Source organism: Equus quagga, chromosome 9 (assembly GCF_021613505.1).
Source record: "Equus quagga isolate Etosha38 chromosome 9, UCLA_HA_Equagga_1.0, whole genome shotgun sequence".
Classification (NCBI taxonomy): domain Eukaryota; kingdom Metazoa; phylum Chordata; class Mammalia; order Perissodactyla; family Equidae; genus Equus; species Equus quagga.
In genome coordinates, this window is record NC_060275.1 from 59,296,637 (window position 1) to 59,317,040 (window position 20,404).

At 43.8% G+C, this 20,404-nt stretch overlaps 1 protein-coding gene across 2 annotated transcripts in view; it reads right to left on the reverse strand.

The window, feature by feature from the left end:
- RAB31 (RAB31, member RAS oncogene family) overlaps nt 1-20,404 on the reverse strand; it is a 117,630-nt gene that overhangs the window by 51,243 nt on the left and 45,983 nt on the right. The window contains exons 2-3 of one of the 2 annotated variants that reach the window (XM_046672157.1): nt 11,386-11,465; nt 3,119-3,200 (exon numbers count right to left, since the gene is read on the reverse strand). In XM_046672157.1, coding sequence (XP_046528113.1) covers nt 3,119-3,200; nt 11,386-11,465 — 162 coding nt within the window. Of the gene's footprint in view, nt 1-3,118; nt 3,201-10,993; nt 11,303-11,385; nt 11,466-20,404 lie in introns of those variants that run through there. The other variant, XM_046672156.1, reaches the window with a different exon arrangement.

Here is a 20,404-nt window from a genome sequence, read left to right on the forward strand (position 1 = left end):
GGCCACGGAGATGTTGCTCACACACGCTCCACAAATCTAGATTCTAGAAGCATTCACCTGAAATTATCATCCAAAATTAGTCCTTCTTCCCTGAAACACTACTGCAGAGTCGGGCCTGGCACACATACTCAGAACTATAACAACACGTAACACTAATAAAACATATACACAAGGCCCCCTTATCCCAGGTTTTGCTTTCTGTGGTTTCCATGGTTACTCGTGGTAAACCAAGGTCCAAAAATATTAAATGGAAAATTCCGGAAATAAACAATTCATAAGTTTTAAATTGCCTGCCGTTCTGAGTAGTGTGATGAAATCTTGAGCCATCCGGTTCCCTCCCGCCCAGGAGGTCCCTCGGATCCCCTGTAGACGCCACGGCCCATTAGTCACTGAGCAGTTGGTCTTCTTGGTTATCAGATCAGGAGTTGCGGTACCGCAGTGCTTGTGTTCAAGCCCCCCTTAGTTTACTCAATAATGGCCCCGAAGCGCAAGGGTAGTGATGCTGGCAATTCAGATATGACACAGAGAAGTTACTGTTGTAAATTCTTACTGTGCCCCATTTATAAATTAAACTTAATCATAGGTATGTATGTGGAGGAAAAAACGGTTTATATAGGGTTCGGTACTATCCGCAGTTTCAGGTATCCACTGGGAGTCCTGGAGCGTGTCCCCCACAGGTGAGGGGGTCTGCTGTAATACTAATGCAATACATAGACATAACAGACCACATACATGCTACTATACAATGCTATGCTTCCAAAAGTGGGCATAGCAATATAGTCACAGATATTTACAATCTCTAATAGTCAAATTTTAGGAAAATCAATTCAAATAATTAGAAATACAGTCATATGAAAAATTTTCTATTGCTATTTTGCTTTGAGGTAGTAAGGGGGCCAAACTACAAACTACAATAGTCACTTTAGAGTACCAAATCTCACCAAAAGCAGTGAACCCCTTGAACACTGTAGTAGAAGAGGTAAGTAAGTGGCGATTACTCTGTTTAGATCATACAGAATGCCCCCTTAGGAACAAGATATTATCAAGTGAAAAGAGCAGGTTAGAAAGAGTCACGATCGCATTGAGATGAGATTATCAACACACACATAGTGAGATATCTGACCAATGGCCATCTAATGTCAACAGTGGAAATATTTGGGTAGTGGAATTTTGGATAATTTTACTTTCAACTGTATGGCTTCTGCATGGTTTTTCTATCAGAACAAAACCATAAAGCTCAAGACCCAAACTGCTAGATTCAAATTTCAGCTTTAAGCTTTACTGGCTGTGTGATCTTGAACAAGTGACTTAACCTTTCTGTGCCTCAGTGACCTCAATGGGGATAAAAATGGTCGCTACCTCAGAGTGCTGTGAGAGGACTAAATGCCTTTGTACGCAGAAGACACTCGGGACAGCACAGGGAACACAGCAAGTCCTCGGTGCACGTCAGCCGGTAGCGGAAGCAGCTAATACTAAGACACTTGTAAAAAAGACTTAGGGCACTCATCAAAAGCAGCTGCAAAAGCAACTATTTCATGGCCAAAAGTAAAAAGGGAGCGGGAGAACCTCTCTGCTTACATCTAAATAACAACCAAAACTCCAAAAACAAAAACCTCGCAGACCAGCTACAAAGCACACACAGGTGGCGAGAAGGAGGCCCCTCGTGGCCGGCGGTCACCGGTGTCAGGAGTCGGGACGCACGGCCAACGCACAGAGTCACAGAGGTGCTTGCGCAGCGGCTGCGCCGGGTGTGCGCGCGTCTGCGCTCAGCGCAGCGGCAAAATGCAAGACGTTCTAATGAGGTTAGCATTTGTAGGCCGGAAGATTTGTCCTAATTTTAAAAAAAGGAGTCTTTAAAACACCTTTATCTGCAAACGCTGGAACGTTAGTTTTAAAAGGGGGTTTATATAAGATGAAAATTACATAAACATACACTTGACTTGTTAGGAGCCGATAATGAAAATGATGGATTATCCCGAACCCCAGATTCTCTTCCTTTGAGAGAAAGAGACAAACGGAGTCAGTAAGTGAACTAAGTAGTATCTAAGAAGGTGGTAAGAGCTGTGGAGAAAGGCGAAGCGAGTGCAGTAGGGAGGGGAGAGGACGCTGCGCTGACACTGTCGCTGGCGGAGTGGAGAAGGCGACATCTGAGCCTGGGTCAGACGAGGGAAAGTTCCAGCCATCTAACTGCATAATTCTCAGCTCTGACGAAAGTCGTGATCAGGTTGGAGCTCTCAGTAAAGACAAGGCACTGCCTCTCCCTGTGCTCCTTCTTCCTGGCTACCCCTTCCAACTCTCACACACTCTAGTTGTTATACAAACTCCCTGTTACAGACAGTCTGTTGGCACTTGTTATTTCACTTTCTAAAATCTAAAGACACAAGCTGCTTGAATGAATAATCTTCTCCATAAATATTTTCAGCAAATAAAAAGAACTAAGAATAAGAGAAAAGTCATCAGCTGTTTCTGGTAACCCAAAGTGCATTCCTCCATTTTCCAGTAAAAGAACCCAGACTTCCCCTGAGGAACCAGGGCTCCCGACCTCCAGCAGACCTCCCGCCGTGTGGATCAGGTGGAGCCGTGCCTCTCGGGTAAGCGTGCACCCGACCCTCCCAGTAGGCGCGCCAATCCCCCAGAACACTACACAGCATCAAGTTCAGGCGGGAGCACTCCACCCAAACCAGGCAATGAGACCCAGAGGCTCGGAGAGGTGGGGTGTAACTCATGAGAAAGAGGTGCTCTCCTTCACAGGCTTGCTGAGGTGGTAGAATGCAGGCCTGGAGTTGCTTATGAGGCCATCCTTGCCACCCTCCGGGAAGGGAGGAAGGTGGGTCTGCCTAAAAACGAAGCCAATGTTGAGGTGAGCAAGGAAGGAAAAAGGAACGGGGTTGGGTGCCTCTCACAAGGCGTTTGGAAGACTTGAACTCAGCCCTGCCTTAAGATACGCCCCCCCCCCCACGTTTTTCTCATAGCTGAAGAATATGTCTCCTGTTTTGCTTAAATAATTTCAAGCTGGTTTCTGTCACTTGCAACCAAGAGAATCTTGCCAAATACAAAGAAGGCTTCAGAAACTGATCTCGGTCTTTTCCCTAGAAAGCCAACAGCAGCGTTTCCTTACCCGTTCCTGACCAGCAGTGTCCCAGATGAGGAACTTATGAAGTTCATTTCCACAAGGCACAGTTTTGGTCATAAAAGATGCCCTGAAAAAGAGAATCAACATCTCCACATTATCAATTACCCTCTACAGTCTTCACAAAGACTCCTGTTTCAAACAAGTTAAGGTTGTATCTCAGCGGGACCCTGAAAGCTCACGTCCTGGGGGCCCCTCAGAAGAAGCAAGGGCAGCTGGAGCAAGTAAAAGCAAAGATTCTGCATGTTCTGTTGTCCAACTGGAGGTTTGTGGGGGATGGAGGAGAGGCAAAGGATGCATTTGAAACACTGCCTTTCCAAAAACACTTATCTTCAATTCTTCTAAGATAATATGCCCGAAATCAGGAAAGAAAATAAAGCTTTAGATTTTAAAAATATATTGTTATAATAATTAAGAGTGAAAAGGGGAGCTGGTATTTGGGCGTGTTACTCTTCAGGCCTTGCAATGGCACAAACAGAAAACTGCCTTACATATTTACCTGTGCTATCAACCCAACACTAACAGCCAGGAAGAGAACATGAGCTCTAACTCCCATCCTGCCAGCATAAATGCAGGGAGAAAGACTGGTAGCTTAAACATGTATCTTCTCTCCATGAAAAAGGAAGGGTTTGATATTCTCAGTACAGATAGTATATATCTTGATATTTTCTTTTGCATATTTCCTCTTAAGCTTTTCTTTGTGCTCATGAAAGATGTAAAAATCTAATACAAGGAATGTTTAATACCCTTGACTTTTTTTCTGTGAAATAAAGCTTCTTATTCATTTAAAAGTAGCAAGCGTCCCCAACAGTGGGACAACAAGACATGACAAGCCTGCTGATGTGATGGAGTAAGAAATACACACATCACCTACACAGCATTCTGCAAAAATAGTTCATCTGAATTTAATCATGAGGAAAGAATCAGGCAAATCTAGAACATGGAACATGTTTACAAGACAACTGGCCTGGATGCTTCAAGTAAGATAACGTCATGAAAAGCAAGCAAAACAAAAGACCAGGAGATTGTTTTAGATCTAGATTAAGAGAGAGAAGAAAGAGAGAAAACAACCAAATGTATCACGTGGACCTTGACTGGATCCTGCATTAGGAGGAAAACAGATTTAAAAGACATTTTGAGGACAATTGGAGAAATTTAAATTTAGACTATCTGTGACGAAACATTGACTCAAAATTAATTTCCTACGTATGATAATGGTATTCTCATTATATTCTTATTCCTAGGAGATGCATACTAGAGTTTTTAGGGGTAAAGTGCCAGGATGTCTCCTCTCACTTTCATGTGGTCCAGCCGGCCCCCAGGGCCAGCGCAGAGCCCAGCCCTGCACCCACTCGGCACGCATCCCGGAAATATTTCCTCAACTTCTCCTGCTTTTCCCCAAGACTAAGAGACAAACCAGAAGTCCCAAGGAGAAAAGCATATGTCCTTGCAATTCCCACACATACACACACACACCAAAGGTTAACAGTTAGAGAGTTCTAATTATCTGTGTACAACTGCACTAAATGGAAATTCTCAGTATTTTTCTAAGTGATATGACCCAGTATTTTAAAACCACATCTGTCCCATGACATTTCACTTCTTTAAAAGTGCTTAAAATATACATCCCAGACTACTGATAAGAGCAAATATATTCTAAAAATGGAAATATCCTTATTACTTTTCCCATTATAAAAGCAATATATGTACAAAAAAGAAATTCAAAAAAGGAAAACAAAGGAAATAAAACTCAACTGTAATTTTACCACATAGCCACAATCACTGCTAATAAGTTGGTATATGTCCTTCCAAATTATTTTTATACAACTTTTACCCCCCAAATTGATCAGACTCTACATAAATTTTGTTTCTCCTCCACTTTATCATGGACATCTTTCCATTTCTATGAATATAGATCAACATCATTATCTAAAATGACAGAGTATTACACACCATATTACAAATTTGCTCTCAAAATGCACTCATGGGCATTTTGGTCACCTATTTTTCACTATTATGACAATGATCAAATGAATATCCTTGTACCTAAATCTTTGCATCCTTGTACAACTATTTCCTTGGACCTAATTCTTAGAAGTAGATGTGCTCCACTTTCCTATGTTTGCCAAACTGTGGGTTGTCCCAACCTACACGCCCATGGCGGGGTGTGAGACGACCTTTGCCCCAACCAATACTAATCTTTCAAATCTTTTCCAGTACGACAGGTAGAAAGCAGTATCTCATTCCTGTGTGTATGATCCTCATCAGAAGTCTGGCTATCACTTCCGTGTTGATTGTTCACTTGTATTTTACTTTTGTGAATCTTTAATTCATGACCTTTGCCCCTTTGCAGTTGTAGTGTTCATCCTTTTCTTATGCACTTTTTGAGTATTTTATACTAACCTTTTGTAACATTATTTTTTTTTCTTTTTGAGGAAGATTAGCCCTGAGCTAACTGCTGCCAATACTCCTCTTTTCGCTGAGAAAGACTGGCCCTGAGCTAACATCCATGCCCATCTTTCTCTACTTTATATGTGGGACGCCTGCCACAGCATGGTTTGCCAAGAGGTGCCATGTCTGCACCCGGGATCCGAACCAGTGAACACTGGGCTGCAGAAGTGCAACGTGCACACTTAACCGCTGTGCCACTGGGCTGGCCCCCTGTAACAGTATATATATATATACATTTTTTTAAATAGGAATCTTTTATTTTTTTATTTATTTAGTTTTTAAGATTTTATTTTTTTTTTGCTTTTTCTCCCCAAAGCCCCCCGGTACATAGTTGTATATTTTAGTTTTGGGTCCTTCTAGTTGTAGCATGTGGGATGCCGCCTCAGCGTGGCCTGACGAGCAGTGCCATGTCCGCGCCCAGGATTCGAACCAACGAAACACTGGGCCGCCCGCTGCGGAGCACACGAACTTAACTACTCGGCCATGGGGCCGGCCCCAGCCTGTAACAGTATATTTTTAAAAATATTTTTCCAGTTTAATCTTTGCCCTTTAATGTTGTTTCTGGAAGTTTCTCCATAAACGCCTTTTAAAATTTTATGTAGACAGCTATGTCAATATTTTGTTTTTGTGTTTGTTTTTGCTTTTGCTTTGATGTAAGCCAGATTTTCATTCATTCCTCATATATTCTAGGTAACAGGATAAATAATACATCAACCACATGTTAAAAAGTTCTCAGGCTTAGAAAACTAAGTTCATGCCTTTAAAATCTTAGAATCATAAACTTTTAGAGGTGGAAAAAACATAAAATATCAACCCCTTCACCTCAGAGATAAGGGGCTGGTGGAATCTGAGACCAGAAAGACTGCCTTGTCCGTGGTCAGAGAAGAAGCTCCCTGAGTTTCCCCATCTGTGAAATAGGACCCATGTCTACTCTGCATGATCTGGGGGGCTGTGATAGGGTCGAACAGGAAATGACCCCTGTGAAATTCACAACATTTTTAAAAATAACACCTAAAACTGTGAAATTCTCCCTTGCTACACGGTAAGTCCTGAGAAACAGCTTTAGTAACAGAAGTAATGCATATCATACATACATATATAGTGTATACACATGCGCACACCCACACACACATGCACACACCCCTCTCTGTCCCTGATTTCTTGTCACTAGGAGAAGAACTATCAATATTTGAAATGAAGACTGACAATCATTGCTCTTTTGGTTGTTTGGGGTGTTTTTTCCAGCCTCTGCTAGCTTTCAATCTTATAAGAACCTCAGGCATCTTTTCTTCTCTACAGATTACCTTCCAGCAGTGGAGGGGGAAGATTCTGCAATGCTGACTTGACTTCATTATCTGTGGGAACCAAGATCTGGCAGAGAAGTCACACAATTTCCTTTTACAAGTCGAAAGAGAAAGGGAGAAACACACGCACATATATATGTTCAAGATGTTGGCACAATCTGCTTGAACAGCAGAGCCAAGACTTTTCAGTGTGAGTCACAGAAGATGATAAGAATGAACTCTTTCGACGCTGAACTGATGACATTTTAGAGCCTGTGGCCTTTCCCGCTGGTCGGTGATCACAGTGGGAGAACAAGGGTGGACTCTGAGACTGACGCACTTGGTTTGAATCACAAGTTTGCCGTTCACTGGCTGTGTGCGCTCAAACAAGTCACCTGGCTGCACTGACCCTTAGGGCCGGCTGGGTTACTGGAAAAAAGGCTCTGCGCCAAGGACAAGAACTGAAATATCTATGGGACCAGGTAGGCCGTGCAAATGAGCAAAGTGGGCTAGGTGTAAAAGTAATGATAATAAAAATAACAGTAACAATAAGCAGTGGGAGTGACGTGGAGTGGAGATAGCAAGCCCTGCCCCCCCACACCCCACCCCCGGCCCCCGCAGAGGGAGCCCCTGGGGCTCAGTTCCAGTGGCTTCCGCCACATGAGCATGCACACCCAGTGCTCCAATTCTACTGATTTTCAAAGAGGTCAGAATGCAAGTTTATTATGTAAAAATCTCCTGATTGTTCATTATTGTTTTAGGATTTTTAAAGCACACTAAACAAAACATACCTATAAGCCAGACTCCCGGCCTACCTGCTGAGGGATAAGCACTCAATCTTTTAAAAGTATCCCACTTACGCCATCTTCCAAGAAGTCTGCATGTTCCTGCTAGCTTTATTTTTCTGAAACTGGGGTTTGGAAACATTTTCTCAAAATCCCAGAAAAGAGGAGAAAGTTTGAGTGATTTTAAAATTGGGCAATTAAACTATACCAGGAAAAGACAACACGTCAGAATGGAGGAGCTGAGCTTAATCCTGATCCAGAGTGAGGCACGCAGTAGACGGAAAGCAGAGGAGCACACAGTTTAATGCTGCAGCCGCTTGCCGTTGTGTCTATGAAGAATTAAGTTAGGAGAAAAGGCTCAAGTGTGAAGCTTACAGGAGAAGAACAGAATTCAAAATAACACATGCAAAATATTTTTAAATAATACCTAAAGCTCGTTCATATACAGAAGGGCAAGCTTTCTGAAAAACAATTTGGTAATATCCATCAAGAACTTGAAATATGTTCTTATTCTTTGACTAAATTACCCCATTGCTACGAATGTAATCTAATGAAATAAGCAGAGGTAGACGCAAGTATTTATGCCCAATGATATACATCGTAACATTATTTATCAAAGTAAAAAAATTTTAAACAACCTAAATGCCTAAAATTGAAAATATAGCCATTAAAAATAATTGTTTCTAAAGACCATTTAATGACATGGAATTCACAATATAATGCTGAATGAAAAAATGATTTTATATATATATATAGGAAAACGACAAAGAAAATATACCAAATGTTTACAGTAGTTACTCTGGGGGGTAGATTATGGGCAATTTTTATATTTCTCCTCATTTTCAATTTTTTATGATGAGTATATACTTTTATAATCAGAAAAAAATATTGTTTTCATCATGTTTTTGAAGATTATGTGACATTATAAGAAAATGTTCAAAATATATTAAGTAGAAAACAGGATAAAAACTACATATATACTATAATTCCTATTTTTCATAAATTCTGTGTTTTTTAGCTTATTTAGACTGAACATGAATTTTTATAACCAGAAAAATTAAACTTTAATCTTGACTCTGTCGAGGAAATGCACAGACAGCAATTAAAGTGTCCTGTTTATGCCATCTTCCAGGAGATCTGTATTCATGAAAAGAATAAGGAAAACCACATGGACGGAGAATGACCCACATGGACAGAGAATGACCCACGTGGATGGAGAATGACCCACATGGACGGAGAATGACCCACGTGGACGGAGAATGACCCACATGGACGGAGAATGACCCACATGGACAGAGAATGCATGCTGCAGCATGTTAGGAAGGACCTGATACTGTTTTTGTTTTTGAAAATTAGGTGTTTGTATACCTGCATATACATAGAAAATACTTCTAAGAAATAAGTTAAACATGCACTTTGGACTTTTAAATATTGGTAATACAAATCGAAGAATATGGGATTGGAGAGCTAGTAAAGATCCTCTAACTTCCGTTTTAATTTTAAACATTTATGTATGATCTGAACTTTTCACAATGAGCATTATAATTTAAAGAACAAATACAAAAGTTTTTAGTTAATAGACTATTTTTTAGAGAAGTTTTAGGTTTACACAAAAACTGAGCAGAAAGTACAGAGAGTTTCCATACAAGACATAATTGTTTAAAAGCCCCAACCACCACAATGTATTTACTAGGCGAAGCACCACCAACAGCGTTTGATCAGTTATCCCCAGAATGGAGAGCAGTGCGGGGGGCTGGATACAACACGACTCCACACACTGCCCCCATGAGGTGGAGTGTATTTCCACTCTTGAATCTGGGCTGGCATGATGACATGCTCTGACCAAGCGATGGTGATCAGAGTGATATGCTTATTATAATTTTGGCATAATGGTCCTTACATCTATGAGTAACAGTTATGCTTAACACTTTTATGTATTTACCATAATTTGTGGTGAAGCATGCATTTATTTATGCCTTTTTATTTAAAAAGAAATCATTACCAAAGGAAGACAGATTTGTTATTAAAAAAATTTTTTTTTAAGTTTAAAAAGCAGACAGAGGGCCAGCCTGATGGCACAGCAGTTGAGTTTGCACGCTCCACTTCAGCAGCCTAGGGTTTGCCAGTTGGGATCCCAGGCACGGACCTACACACGACTCATCAAGCCTTGGTGTGGCAGGTGTCCTACGTACAAAACGGGAAGGTGGGCATGGATGTTAGCTCAGGGCCAATCTTCTTCAGCAAAAAGAGGAGGATGGGTGGTGGATGTTAGCTCAGGGCTAATCTTCCTCAAAAAATTTTTTTAATTAAGAAAAAGAGTAGACAGCAAAAGTCCCTCTTCCATCTTCCAGAACCATACTTCAGTTTATCACTCTTATAGGTTTTGCTTTTATTATCAAGAGACACAAACTGGCAAATTAAAGAGGAAAAAAGTACATCACAGATGAGAGCGAGAAAAATTTCCCTATAAAATTGTCCCCCGTCTACAGAAGCACTGGCGTTGGGAGGCAATGCCCACGCCTCTCACATCCCACACCTCTCGAGGGCAGAACTGCGTCTCCTCCCCAGGTGTGCTGTCGGGATGTCTGTATGGCTCGGAAGGGAGAGAGCAAAGCACAGGCATGCTTACAGCCCGTTAGAAAAGATTTGGGCTCCTCTCCTGTGAGGCAACCCACTGCATGTAGGGTGTCAGCTCTTTGCCTCCCCCTCGGGGAAAGTGAGGCTTAGGGAACCAAGGCCAAGCAATAATACTCTGGCTACTGCTATTTCCTGTCTCTGACACAGGAGCCGAGTGTCTTCTGCCAGCATCCATGAGACGCGGGCAGATAACTGGTTAGCCTCTGGACCCTTCACGGTTCTTGACGCTCAGTTTCCTCAACCACATTTCTTTAAGCCATTTTTTAATTACGAAACGTATCGGATTTTCTCACGTCCACTGCGCCAACCACTGGCCTATCGACCCACTGTTCCTGAGCACCCGCTTATGCCCTGCCACGAATTTTCTCTACTTACTACTGAGAGAGACAGTTGCCCCCATCCTCACCAGTCCTGCAGCGTTCCCCAAATATATACCCAGCTTGTTTCCCTTCTGAGGAAAACAAACCCTTGCTCTCTGCAAAGAACATGCTATCTGCAGGGAGAAAATAAGTGAGGCCAAGTCCTAAGACAGGCAACCATGGAGCATCTGCAAAATGCCACGGCAAAAGACCCTCTGGCGAAAGCCTCCCCCAGGAGAGGGAGCCGGCACCCAGATCCTCGGGCCTGGGAAGGGACCGATCCAGCCCGCCCCTCAAGCACAGGTATGGAAATGCTGATGCTCGTTAATCCAGAAAAGGAAAGTCGACCTGCCCCACAGGCTGCAGACAGTGCAGCTGTGTGAGTGGACGGCGTCTCCAAGTTCACTGCCAGGCAGGTTTAAGCGGAGCCCTGGGGAATTGTCCTGTGTCTCCTCTTCCATCTGGAAATAAGGCCGCATGATTTGCAGAACACCGCTCTCTCGGATCAAGGAAATGGCCTCAGGCTGCAGCATGAGGACGCTGGCTACAAAAAAAAATTACTGACAGGGACAGTAAGCCCAGACGTACTGCTTCAAAGTCCCTGAATTTCCGTCCAAGTCTTTCCAGTGGGATCGATTCTCACTGGCTGGGATGAAAACCGTTTGAAGGCTCAGGCACAAAGTGACCTCTCTGAGTGCTTTGAAAGGAAGAAACGTGAAAGAGAACATACAGGAACTTACCCAATGGTCGGGCTGATGTTGTGGTCAAAGTGATCCTGGACAAATCGACACACAATGCTTGATTTCCCAACCCCGGTGTCCTGGAAAAGAATGAGGACACAGCCATGAAGATCAAGGGTGCCAGTTCTGACCTAGTGTAAACACAGAACCAGAGGGAGGAGAGGTTGCTCCTGGCGGCAGGAAGGGGGGAGGAGGAGCGGGGTTTTTCCTGAAATGAAATTGCATTGCTTTCATAGAAAGAAAAGAAGTATGGCAAAAATAAGTTTGGGAAATGTCCCATATATACAATAATTGACCTAGAATTGGCAATGTTCACAGTACGTGTATTTCCAGAAATTTGCAAATTTTTAGAGGGATCTAGAAGAGAGGTATGGCAACACACTGCATTGTTTTGGTAGAGACAAACTGATTTTGTTCAAAACCTTAGCACTCAAAAACTGCGTAATCTATTTTTGTAGGTATCACCTGTAAGACCTATGAATTCTAATTTCTGCAGGTCTAACATTTTCTCTTTAGAGTCTGATGACTGCATAATAACCTCCAGTTTTGCTTAATCATATAAAGGTCTCATCTCAGCTCTTTCTCTGTTAAATAATTCTCTAAAGCTGAGTAGGACAGAGGTCCAGTTACACCTTGGAAATCAAATGCATGCACTTCTATCCACTCCCTTCCAAAACCCTTGCAAAATGGTTTAAGGAATAAAATAAACAAATTCACAAGGTCAAAGACATGGGGGAAGAAACACACCAGACAAGTGATGTCAACGAAAAGCAGTTGGCTGAGTGGTCACCGAGGGAGAAGCAGCTGGAGCCTTAAGTGCCTGCAGGGAGCAAAGCCAATGAGAAGCAGCTCCACTCATGCCACAGAACCCCTGGGCATATCAGGAACTGGAGGACAGGCCTGAACACAGCATCTCCTGAGAAGCTCACACACACAGACCCTTGGCGCCCCAGGCCACAGAACAGAGGACACCCACCCGCATGCCAAGAGGACCCAGAGAAGCTGACTTTCCAGGAAACCTGGACGAGACAGGGGCTGGGCTGGGGCACTTGAGATACAGCCCAGGGAGTGCCCAGTGCGATTCCCTGCCCTGTGTGAGCCCAGACAGAAGAGGTGTGCACAGCTGACAAGCCCTGGTGCAAACAGAGCCTCAGAACGCATTTTAATCTCTTAAAAAGAAACACTCAGATAAAAAATACCAGACATTTATACCCACAAACAATGAGCAGGATGCTTTTTTTTTTTTTGAGGAAGATTAGCCCTGAGCTAACATCTGTGCCCATCTTCCTCTATTTTATATGTGGGACACCGCCTCAGCATGGCTTGATAAGCGATGTGTAGGTCTGTACCCAGGATCTGAGCCAGCGAACCCCGGGCCACCCAAGCAGAGTCCATGAACTTAACCACCAGGCCACTAGGCCGGCCCTGGCAGGATGCTATTTCAACAGATCATTCAGAGAGTAAGACCAACCTTTAGAAATTAAAAATATGATGGTAGAAATGGAAATTTCAAAGGAAGAGTTACTAGACAAAGTTGGGAGACTGCCCAGAAAGTAGAACAAAGTAGAACAAAGTGGCTGCCCTCAGTTGCCAACAGCTGCTCTTCTGAGGAGGTGGCAAGGCAAGAAGATACATGGCTTGCAGACGGTCACCACAGAGAAGTCCTGTCAGGATGCGCTTATCTGAAAGGACCATTGAGACGTCAAGATCTATAAGTGAAAGGGAAACAAGGCATATTTAGCCCAGGAAGGAGAAAAAAGGGATACGATTCTCTTATGTTAAAGGTGTAACTTTAAAAGCCTGAAGATCAGGGCTGCCCAGGTGACAGCGGTTAAGTTCGCACATTCTGCTTCGGCGACCTGGGGTTTGTTGGTTCGGATCCCGGGTGCGGACATGGCACCGCTTGGGAAGCCATGCTGTGGTAGGCATCCCACATATAAAGCAGAGGAAGATGAGCACGGATGTTAGCTCAGGGCCAATCTTCCTCAGCAAAAAAGAGGAGGATTGGTGGCAGATGTTAACTCAGGGCTAATCTTCCTCAAAAAACAAAAAACAAATCTGAAGATCAAGGAGAAAACTTTGAAACCTCAGAGAAATGTCTTTTTCTTTAGATATTGAAATGTGAAATACCAACTTAGAATCTGAATTATTTAGACTCCTTCTTGCTCCCATGTTGAGGGGGCAGTTCCCGCGAACCTGGGGCAAGAAGGGCATTAGCTTGTGCTCCTCATCAGGAAATCATTCTCCGGAAGGAGAGTGGCCGTCACTGGTGCTGAGCCAAACAAAACTGCAGTGTGCAAACTGAGGTGCAGAATGAAAACATTAGCTCCAAAGACTCCGCATCAGTGTAGCTGCTATTTCTGAGCTGCTCCTTCTGCGTGAATTCCTGCTGACGTCCCCACAGTCCCCCAACCACAATTCTGTTCTTGTCATCTCAGTCGCTTTAACCCCCTGTGGAGGAGCAGTTCCTTGCAGTCCTTTAGTCCATGCAACCCCAAGAAGCTGCACGCCGACGACCTGTGCTACCCTACCCCACCCCGGAAGATACGGAAAACGCCCTCTTTCATACGGTGAACTGTTTTCTGCCAACTGCCCAGCAGGCAGGGTGGGAACTTCTCCCCAACACTGAGCACACCAATTTTTATTTTTATGTCACCAAGCTCATGGGGTGCAACCCCACCCCTTCCTGTAGAGAGTTTTCAAATTTACTATTCCACTAGAAATGCTAAATGATTAATCTCTGCCCTCTCTGCACCCATCGAAGCCATTCCTATGAGGGGAACGCAGGTTGACAAAAGAGCCTGTCTCGGCCCTCACTGGGCCTCTCCATCAGTTTAGGATTTCTCTTTCTCAGGGCTCTTTTATTCGTCCGTTCTTCACTGGTCCAGCAAGTAGTCATCAAACCCTACCTTCCACGTCCCAACACAGAGGAGCCTGATTGATGGGAGGTAAGACGACCCTTCCTCGGCCTCCCTGCATTCTATGACCGTGACAGGTGCCCGACAGAGCTACGCACCAGCACACAGCCGGCCAGGGCTGCTCTGCCTGGGGCTGACCCTCTGCCCAGAGACAGATCAGGAGACAAATCCTTACCGTCCAAGTTTTGTTTCTTTTTGGGCTTCCTGAGTGTCCTTTTGGCTTACACCTAGGCTCATCCTACTTCCAAGCTGAGAAAATGCCCCTTGGAGGGGCCCTCCTCCCCTAAGCAACATGGCGCTCCTCACTGTGAGTCGCCCTTGGTGCATGGGGCTTTGGCTAGACTGTGCGTCCTCACAGTCGGGGCTTTGGTCTGGGAAGCACGTTTCGGAGTCTATCCATTCACTCTACCCAAAGCTTCTCAAAACAACTGGCTCCACATCCCCAAAACAGCCCAACAGATCCTGCAAGGCCAACCCTCAAAATATCCTTGAAGGGGCCAGCCCGTGGCCGAGTGGTTAAGTCTCCGCGCTCCGCTTAGGTGGCCCAGGGTTTTGCCAGTCTGGCTCCTGGGCGTGGACATGGCACCGCTCATCAGGCCATGCTGAGTTGGCATCCCACATAGCACAACCAGAAGGACCTACAACTAAAAATATATACAACTATGTACTGGGGGCCTTTGGGAAGAAGAAGAAGAAAAAAGAAGATTGGCGACACATGTTAGCTCAGGGCCAATCTTTAAAAAAAAAAAAAATCCCTGAAGATGAACATTCAAAAGCCATCTTGAAACTATTCATCTCCACTCATGGTCTTCCAGAGAGAACTCAAGCTACACACCTGCTTTTCTGAAAAGTTAAAGCAGCACGCCTGCTCAAATTGACGTTTAACAATTAATTCTTCAGCCCAATACACTCAGCGTTTCTTTTCTTTTTACAATTTAACTCAGAACATTTCTCTCTCTCTCTTATACATTTGATAGGAAAGAAATAACAGAACAAAACAATAGGCAAAGTTTTCATTTGTCTCAGAAAAGAAAATATTCTTATGAAGAACTGCGTCAAATAATCTTCTCTGGCCAGTGGCTTTGTGACGGCTCAAGAAATGACCGTGGGGCCTCCTCCTCTCTCCCAGGACGACTGCTGTTCCCCAGCTGGCCGCCAGGGGAGGCCCTGCCCAAGGAGAGCCCGGGAGAGCCTGAGGCCAGGATACGGGCCATGCTCATGAATCACTCGGCTTTGTGGTTTGCTTTTCCTGCAGGAACCTCATCCAGACGGTGACACACGTACACAAGAGGAAAACGCTGGTGAGTCATGACCATCGCACAGGAAAACAGAAAGGTTGAAAGCAGAAAAGAGAAGAAAGCCTGCTGGGTGAATAAAGGAGTCTGTGAAGGAAGAGAAGGGAAAGAGAGGAGGATCATGGATGCCCAGCATTCTTCAAAAGCCACGTTATTGATGGTAGCCTGACACCAATGGAAGGAAACTCATCTCTGCATATACTTTTCCAATTCATAAGATTATGACAATATCACGGCCCATCTTGTCCAATCTCCTAGTTTTGCAAAAGAGGAAGCTGCGCGACTTCCTCAAGGTCCACAGCCACCTATAGAGTCAGAATCAAATTTTCAGAGTCCCAGTGAAATCCTCTCAAGGCTTTGCCAGGTCAAGTCAACCTCCCTGCCAAGTGTAGACTTCTTCCCCAAAAAAACCCACTTTCTAGAACGCACAAGGGGTCTTTTTATTACTGCTTTCCAGTTTTACTATCCATAGTAGCATCGTGTGTCCTCAAGGTAGATCTACTGGGTTTTGCTGGTAACGAAAGGGGGACATACTACCAACTACTGGGAGGCATTAGAATAAAACCAACTCGGATTCCACCAACCAGGAGCAAAGTCTAGGAGAATCCTCCCTGGGGGGATAACCAGTGTCGCGTTGTATTCTCATCTGTAGGGCTGTATCAGCTGTGTGCTGGGGTCTCACAACTGGTTCCATCCACTTACTGGGAAATGGGGCCCTCATGATACTCCTCTCATGTACATTATTATTTGGGGCTAATAATACTGATCTTTAAGAACAGCCACTTACTCTGACATTACAATCTCTGCTGTTTGAACTGTCACATTTATTAATCACGTATAAATCTGTAATTATGAAATCATCAACCACAAACTTTCAGCTGCTGCCACGTAAAACGCCAGGCATGGCTTGATCCACCCCTGGACTATCACAATGGGCTTCAAGGAGAGGTTCCTACCTCTCCAATTAAAGAACGGTAAACCTTAGGCAAGTATACCCCCACTGCCTAATCCTGCTCTGAGGGAAGACATCGCTAATCAATTCAGGACACGTTATTTTCCTGAACCTGAAAAGGGCCTCAAAATCTTTTCAACCCAGCTCTGCAGAGAATCACTGACTCAATCGAGGTGGGTTCCCAGAACAAAGGGCTGTTGTCTCCTGTCGCTCAACTCTTCCCGACAGTCAACACACTCCTACCGACTCCTCCACTCCATCCAAACTCACTGAGTGCTGCTCTGCAGGCAATTTAGGCATCTTTACAGGTGGTGAGGATTTTTGAGAAACTAATAAAAAATACACACTGTTGATAACATTATAAATCAACATGCCTCTTATGGAAAGGAAATTACAAACTATAACAAGACCCACAGACTCAAGAATTCCAATCTTAAGAATGTAGTTAAAAGAAGAAAAAAATAAGCACAGAAAAGTTCGTTGAAGTGTTATTCATAAAAATTAGAAATGGCCTAAAAAATAACTATAAATTAAATAAATTATGACAGAGACAGTAATCTTTTTAGCTTTCATTTCATGCCTATCAAAAGGTCAAAGAGCAGCATACGATTTGTCCATATTGACTACGGATGCGATCATCCCAGCATCCGTCTCTGGTCTGGGAGTCAGAGAGGACCCATATGGCAAGGCTTTCTGCATTTGTTTATTTGTTTCATTCGGTCATCTATTTATTTAAGTGTTTAGACTTTAAGCTGTACAAACTTCTAAAAAGTCTTAAGTGTCTCAAACAGTTAAGTAGGAATTTAGGCATATTACAGAGGCCAGCAGATCTTGTAGGTGGACAGAAACAAAATAAGGAGAGAAAAAGGCAGAACAGTGGGATGGCTAATGTCTTGCTCCTCTGAACCCAAAGATAAGAGAAGCCAAGAGCACCGCAGAGTCCAATCCAGTGGAGCAAAAGTCTCGTAAAAGACACCGGACACATCCCCCCCGCCCCCTGCAGGCGATGGCCTTGTGTGGAGACAAACCACAGCAGATGCAGAGAGCAGTGACTAGTAACTTGGGGCAGTGCCGTGCATCACTGGTCATTAGCTCCACTTTGGGGAAGATGGGGGAGAAACGTCTGGAGGAAGTGTGTGCTGCTGCTGAAGAGATGAGGTCATGAGGGAAATAGTTTCCATTTCCTATAGCTGTAGGGCACTGGGGCCCAGGGCTTCATCACCACGCCCTGTGTCCAAGGGCCAGTCCCAGCCATCCAGGCCAGGGCTCCCTGCTGGCACCACCTGCCCTTTCCACGGCCCGAAACCTGGGTCCACCCAGAACAGAAAACAGGAGTCAACACAAAGGATTACCCTTCTCTCAGGCTCAGGAATCCCAATCCGGAAAGCTCTGCATTTAGAGATTTCAAAGAAACCCCACGGAAATGTGGCACAAATTCTATATTAACCCACCAAGCGTATTTTAAAGCTTTGGCTAAGAGGAAGAGGATACACACCCTCATTCCACTCTTCTGCACTGAGTTTATAACAAAGCAACCTACGGAAAACCCCAATCACACACTCTTTACGAGAGTCAAAGGCCACTACGTCTGAGGAACCTACACTGGCGGGACTAAGGACTCAAGGTCAAAACACTGCACATCACCCGCAGAGCTTCCACTGAGCTCCCTGGACATCTCCAGTGCGTCACCTTATTCTGTACCTACAACTCCCTTCCCACAGGAGGACCGAAGTACTTTGTTCCTGGATGCGTTCAAGGACTTATTGGAATTATGGACTTAATTGGGTCTGTTTGCCCCCGAGCCCTAAATAATATCTTGCTGGTCTAAAATAATTCCTATGTATCCCAAGCACGTTGTACCAGATTCTTCAGCATTGAAAAGAAAAGGGTTCAATGTTTATAAATCACAGTAACCACTAGCAAAAAAATAAGTGTCATAAAAGCAAAAAACATCATGAAACTCAAGTCCATAACGTGCTTGTTCAATTACCACACATCAGACAAGGTTTCCTCTGGGGGTGGTAAGACTTCTGTCCAAGCAGAGTATATCCCAGCCTTCACGCAAGGTTCTAGGAAAAGCTGAGCTAACAATGCAAGAAAAATCCAGCTCTGGGCATCATACCATATTTAGGAAACCGTACCACAAAATTATTTGCAGAAAACGCAATATAAATAAAAAGTTCCCGAGCATTCCCAGAAACAACTCTGCAGTTCTTTCTGTTACGGTTCTTTTGAAGGACGTCAGTGGAGTGGTATTATGACAAATCTCTTTACAAAGAGGAACTAACTACATATATGACAAAAATGGAAATGAATTGTCTCATATTGAAAATGGTGGGTTCTAACCTGAGTTTGAGAGTCACTAGGCTTTGTTTTCTCTATCTACCTCCTGGAGAAAAAACTGCTTACAGACCTAATTTTAAGGATATAAGCAGTACAAGTGAATTTAAGCACTTAGATTAATGTCCCACGCAAATTAATGAACATAGCTTTGGAATGTCCACAATCCTCTAAACACAAATGAAAATAATCTAAAGTCCACATACAAAGAATAAAGTGCCATGTTAGAAATACACAAAATGACCAGGAGAGGTGTTAAAAAAATCCTGCTAGAGAATATGAAGAAATAAGCAGAAATGAGGAGCATGAAAGCCACAAGAAAGAGAAGATTAGATGGTTCCAAAGGGAACAGAGGCACACATCTTCACTTACTTTATCTCACTTGGTCCTCACCACAACCCTTCGCAAAGAAGAGGACAGATGGCATTGTCCACATTTCCCAAGTAAGGAAATTATGGTCTAAAATTTATGTGAACTGCCTACAGTCGTATAACTAGTAAAAGTAGAGTCAAGATTCAGGCTTCACCTTGCCCACATCCAGCACTCAGTTCACACACCAGACTGCCCCTCTCCAGAAGGCATGCATGCACCCACCCTTCCATGCACTCACTCAGTGCCTGTGGGGTCCACAGTACGCAAGCACAGGAAATAAGAAGATTAAGCCCTGATCCCTGCAGTTGGAACACTTACACATCAGACTTAGACTTTACAGAGCGATCAAAGACAGGAGGTTAGAGTGACCGTGACCAAGATCATTGCACAGGCAATCCTCCAAATCCCCAATACATCCACTGGATAGTGATGGTGGTGTTCCAAAAGTCCATTTGTTGGCTAACCATCTGAAATTCAGATTTGTATTTTTCCGTTGAAATAATGCCGTAAATAAATAATGATTATTTCCCAAACTTATGCTGAACTATAGCATTCTCCAGGGAAGAACCCAATATCTATGCATAACATTGTTTCCATAGGAAACTTCCTCTAATTTCACACTGGGGATTTCAGCCAGTGTGAACCAGACTCCCAGGCCTTTAGACGAAGGCCCCAGGAGAGTACAGAGATCTCTGGGGAACAAACGGTCTTGGAGATTGGGACCCCAGTAATATTGCCAACAGTACAAGCACAAATCTTTCATAGGAGCAGGAGTGGGCAAGAGTGATATGGGCAATGACAAAAGCTGGCATTTACAGAGCACGCGAAAAGTTCCCGGCACCCCACCAGGCGTTTTATGTGACCAGCATCAGCTGTTAGCTCTTCTGGTATTGCTTCTGCTCCAGCAGATCTCGTCTGTCTTTCTGGGACTCCAATCATGCCTGGACTAAACGTTTTCACCTTATCGGATATATGCTTTATTTTCTGTTCTTTATTTTCCATCTTCTTGTCTGAGTTTCATTTTGGAGATTTTCTTCTGATCTATCTTCTAGTTCTTTCCGCAGATATATCTAACCTGATGGTAATCCCATTTATTGATTTGCTATCAGTTATTGTACGTTTTTCTGTTGTACAATTTTCAT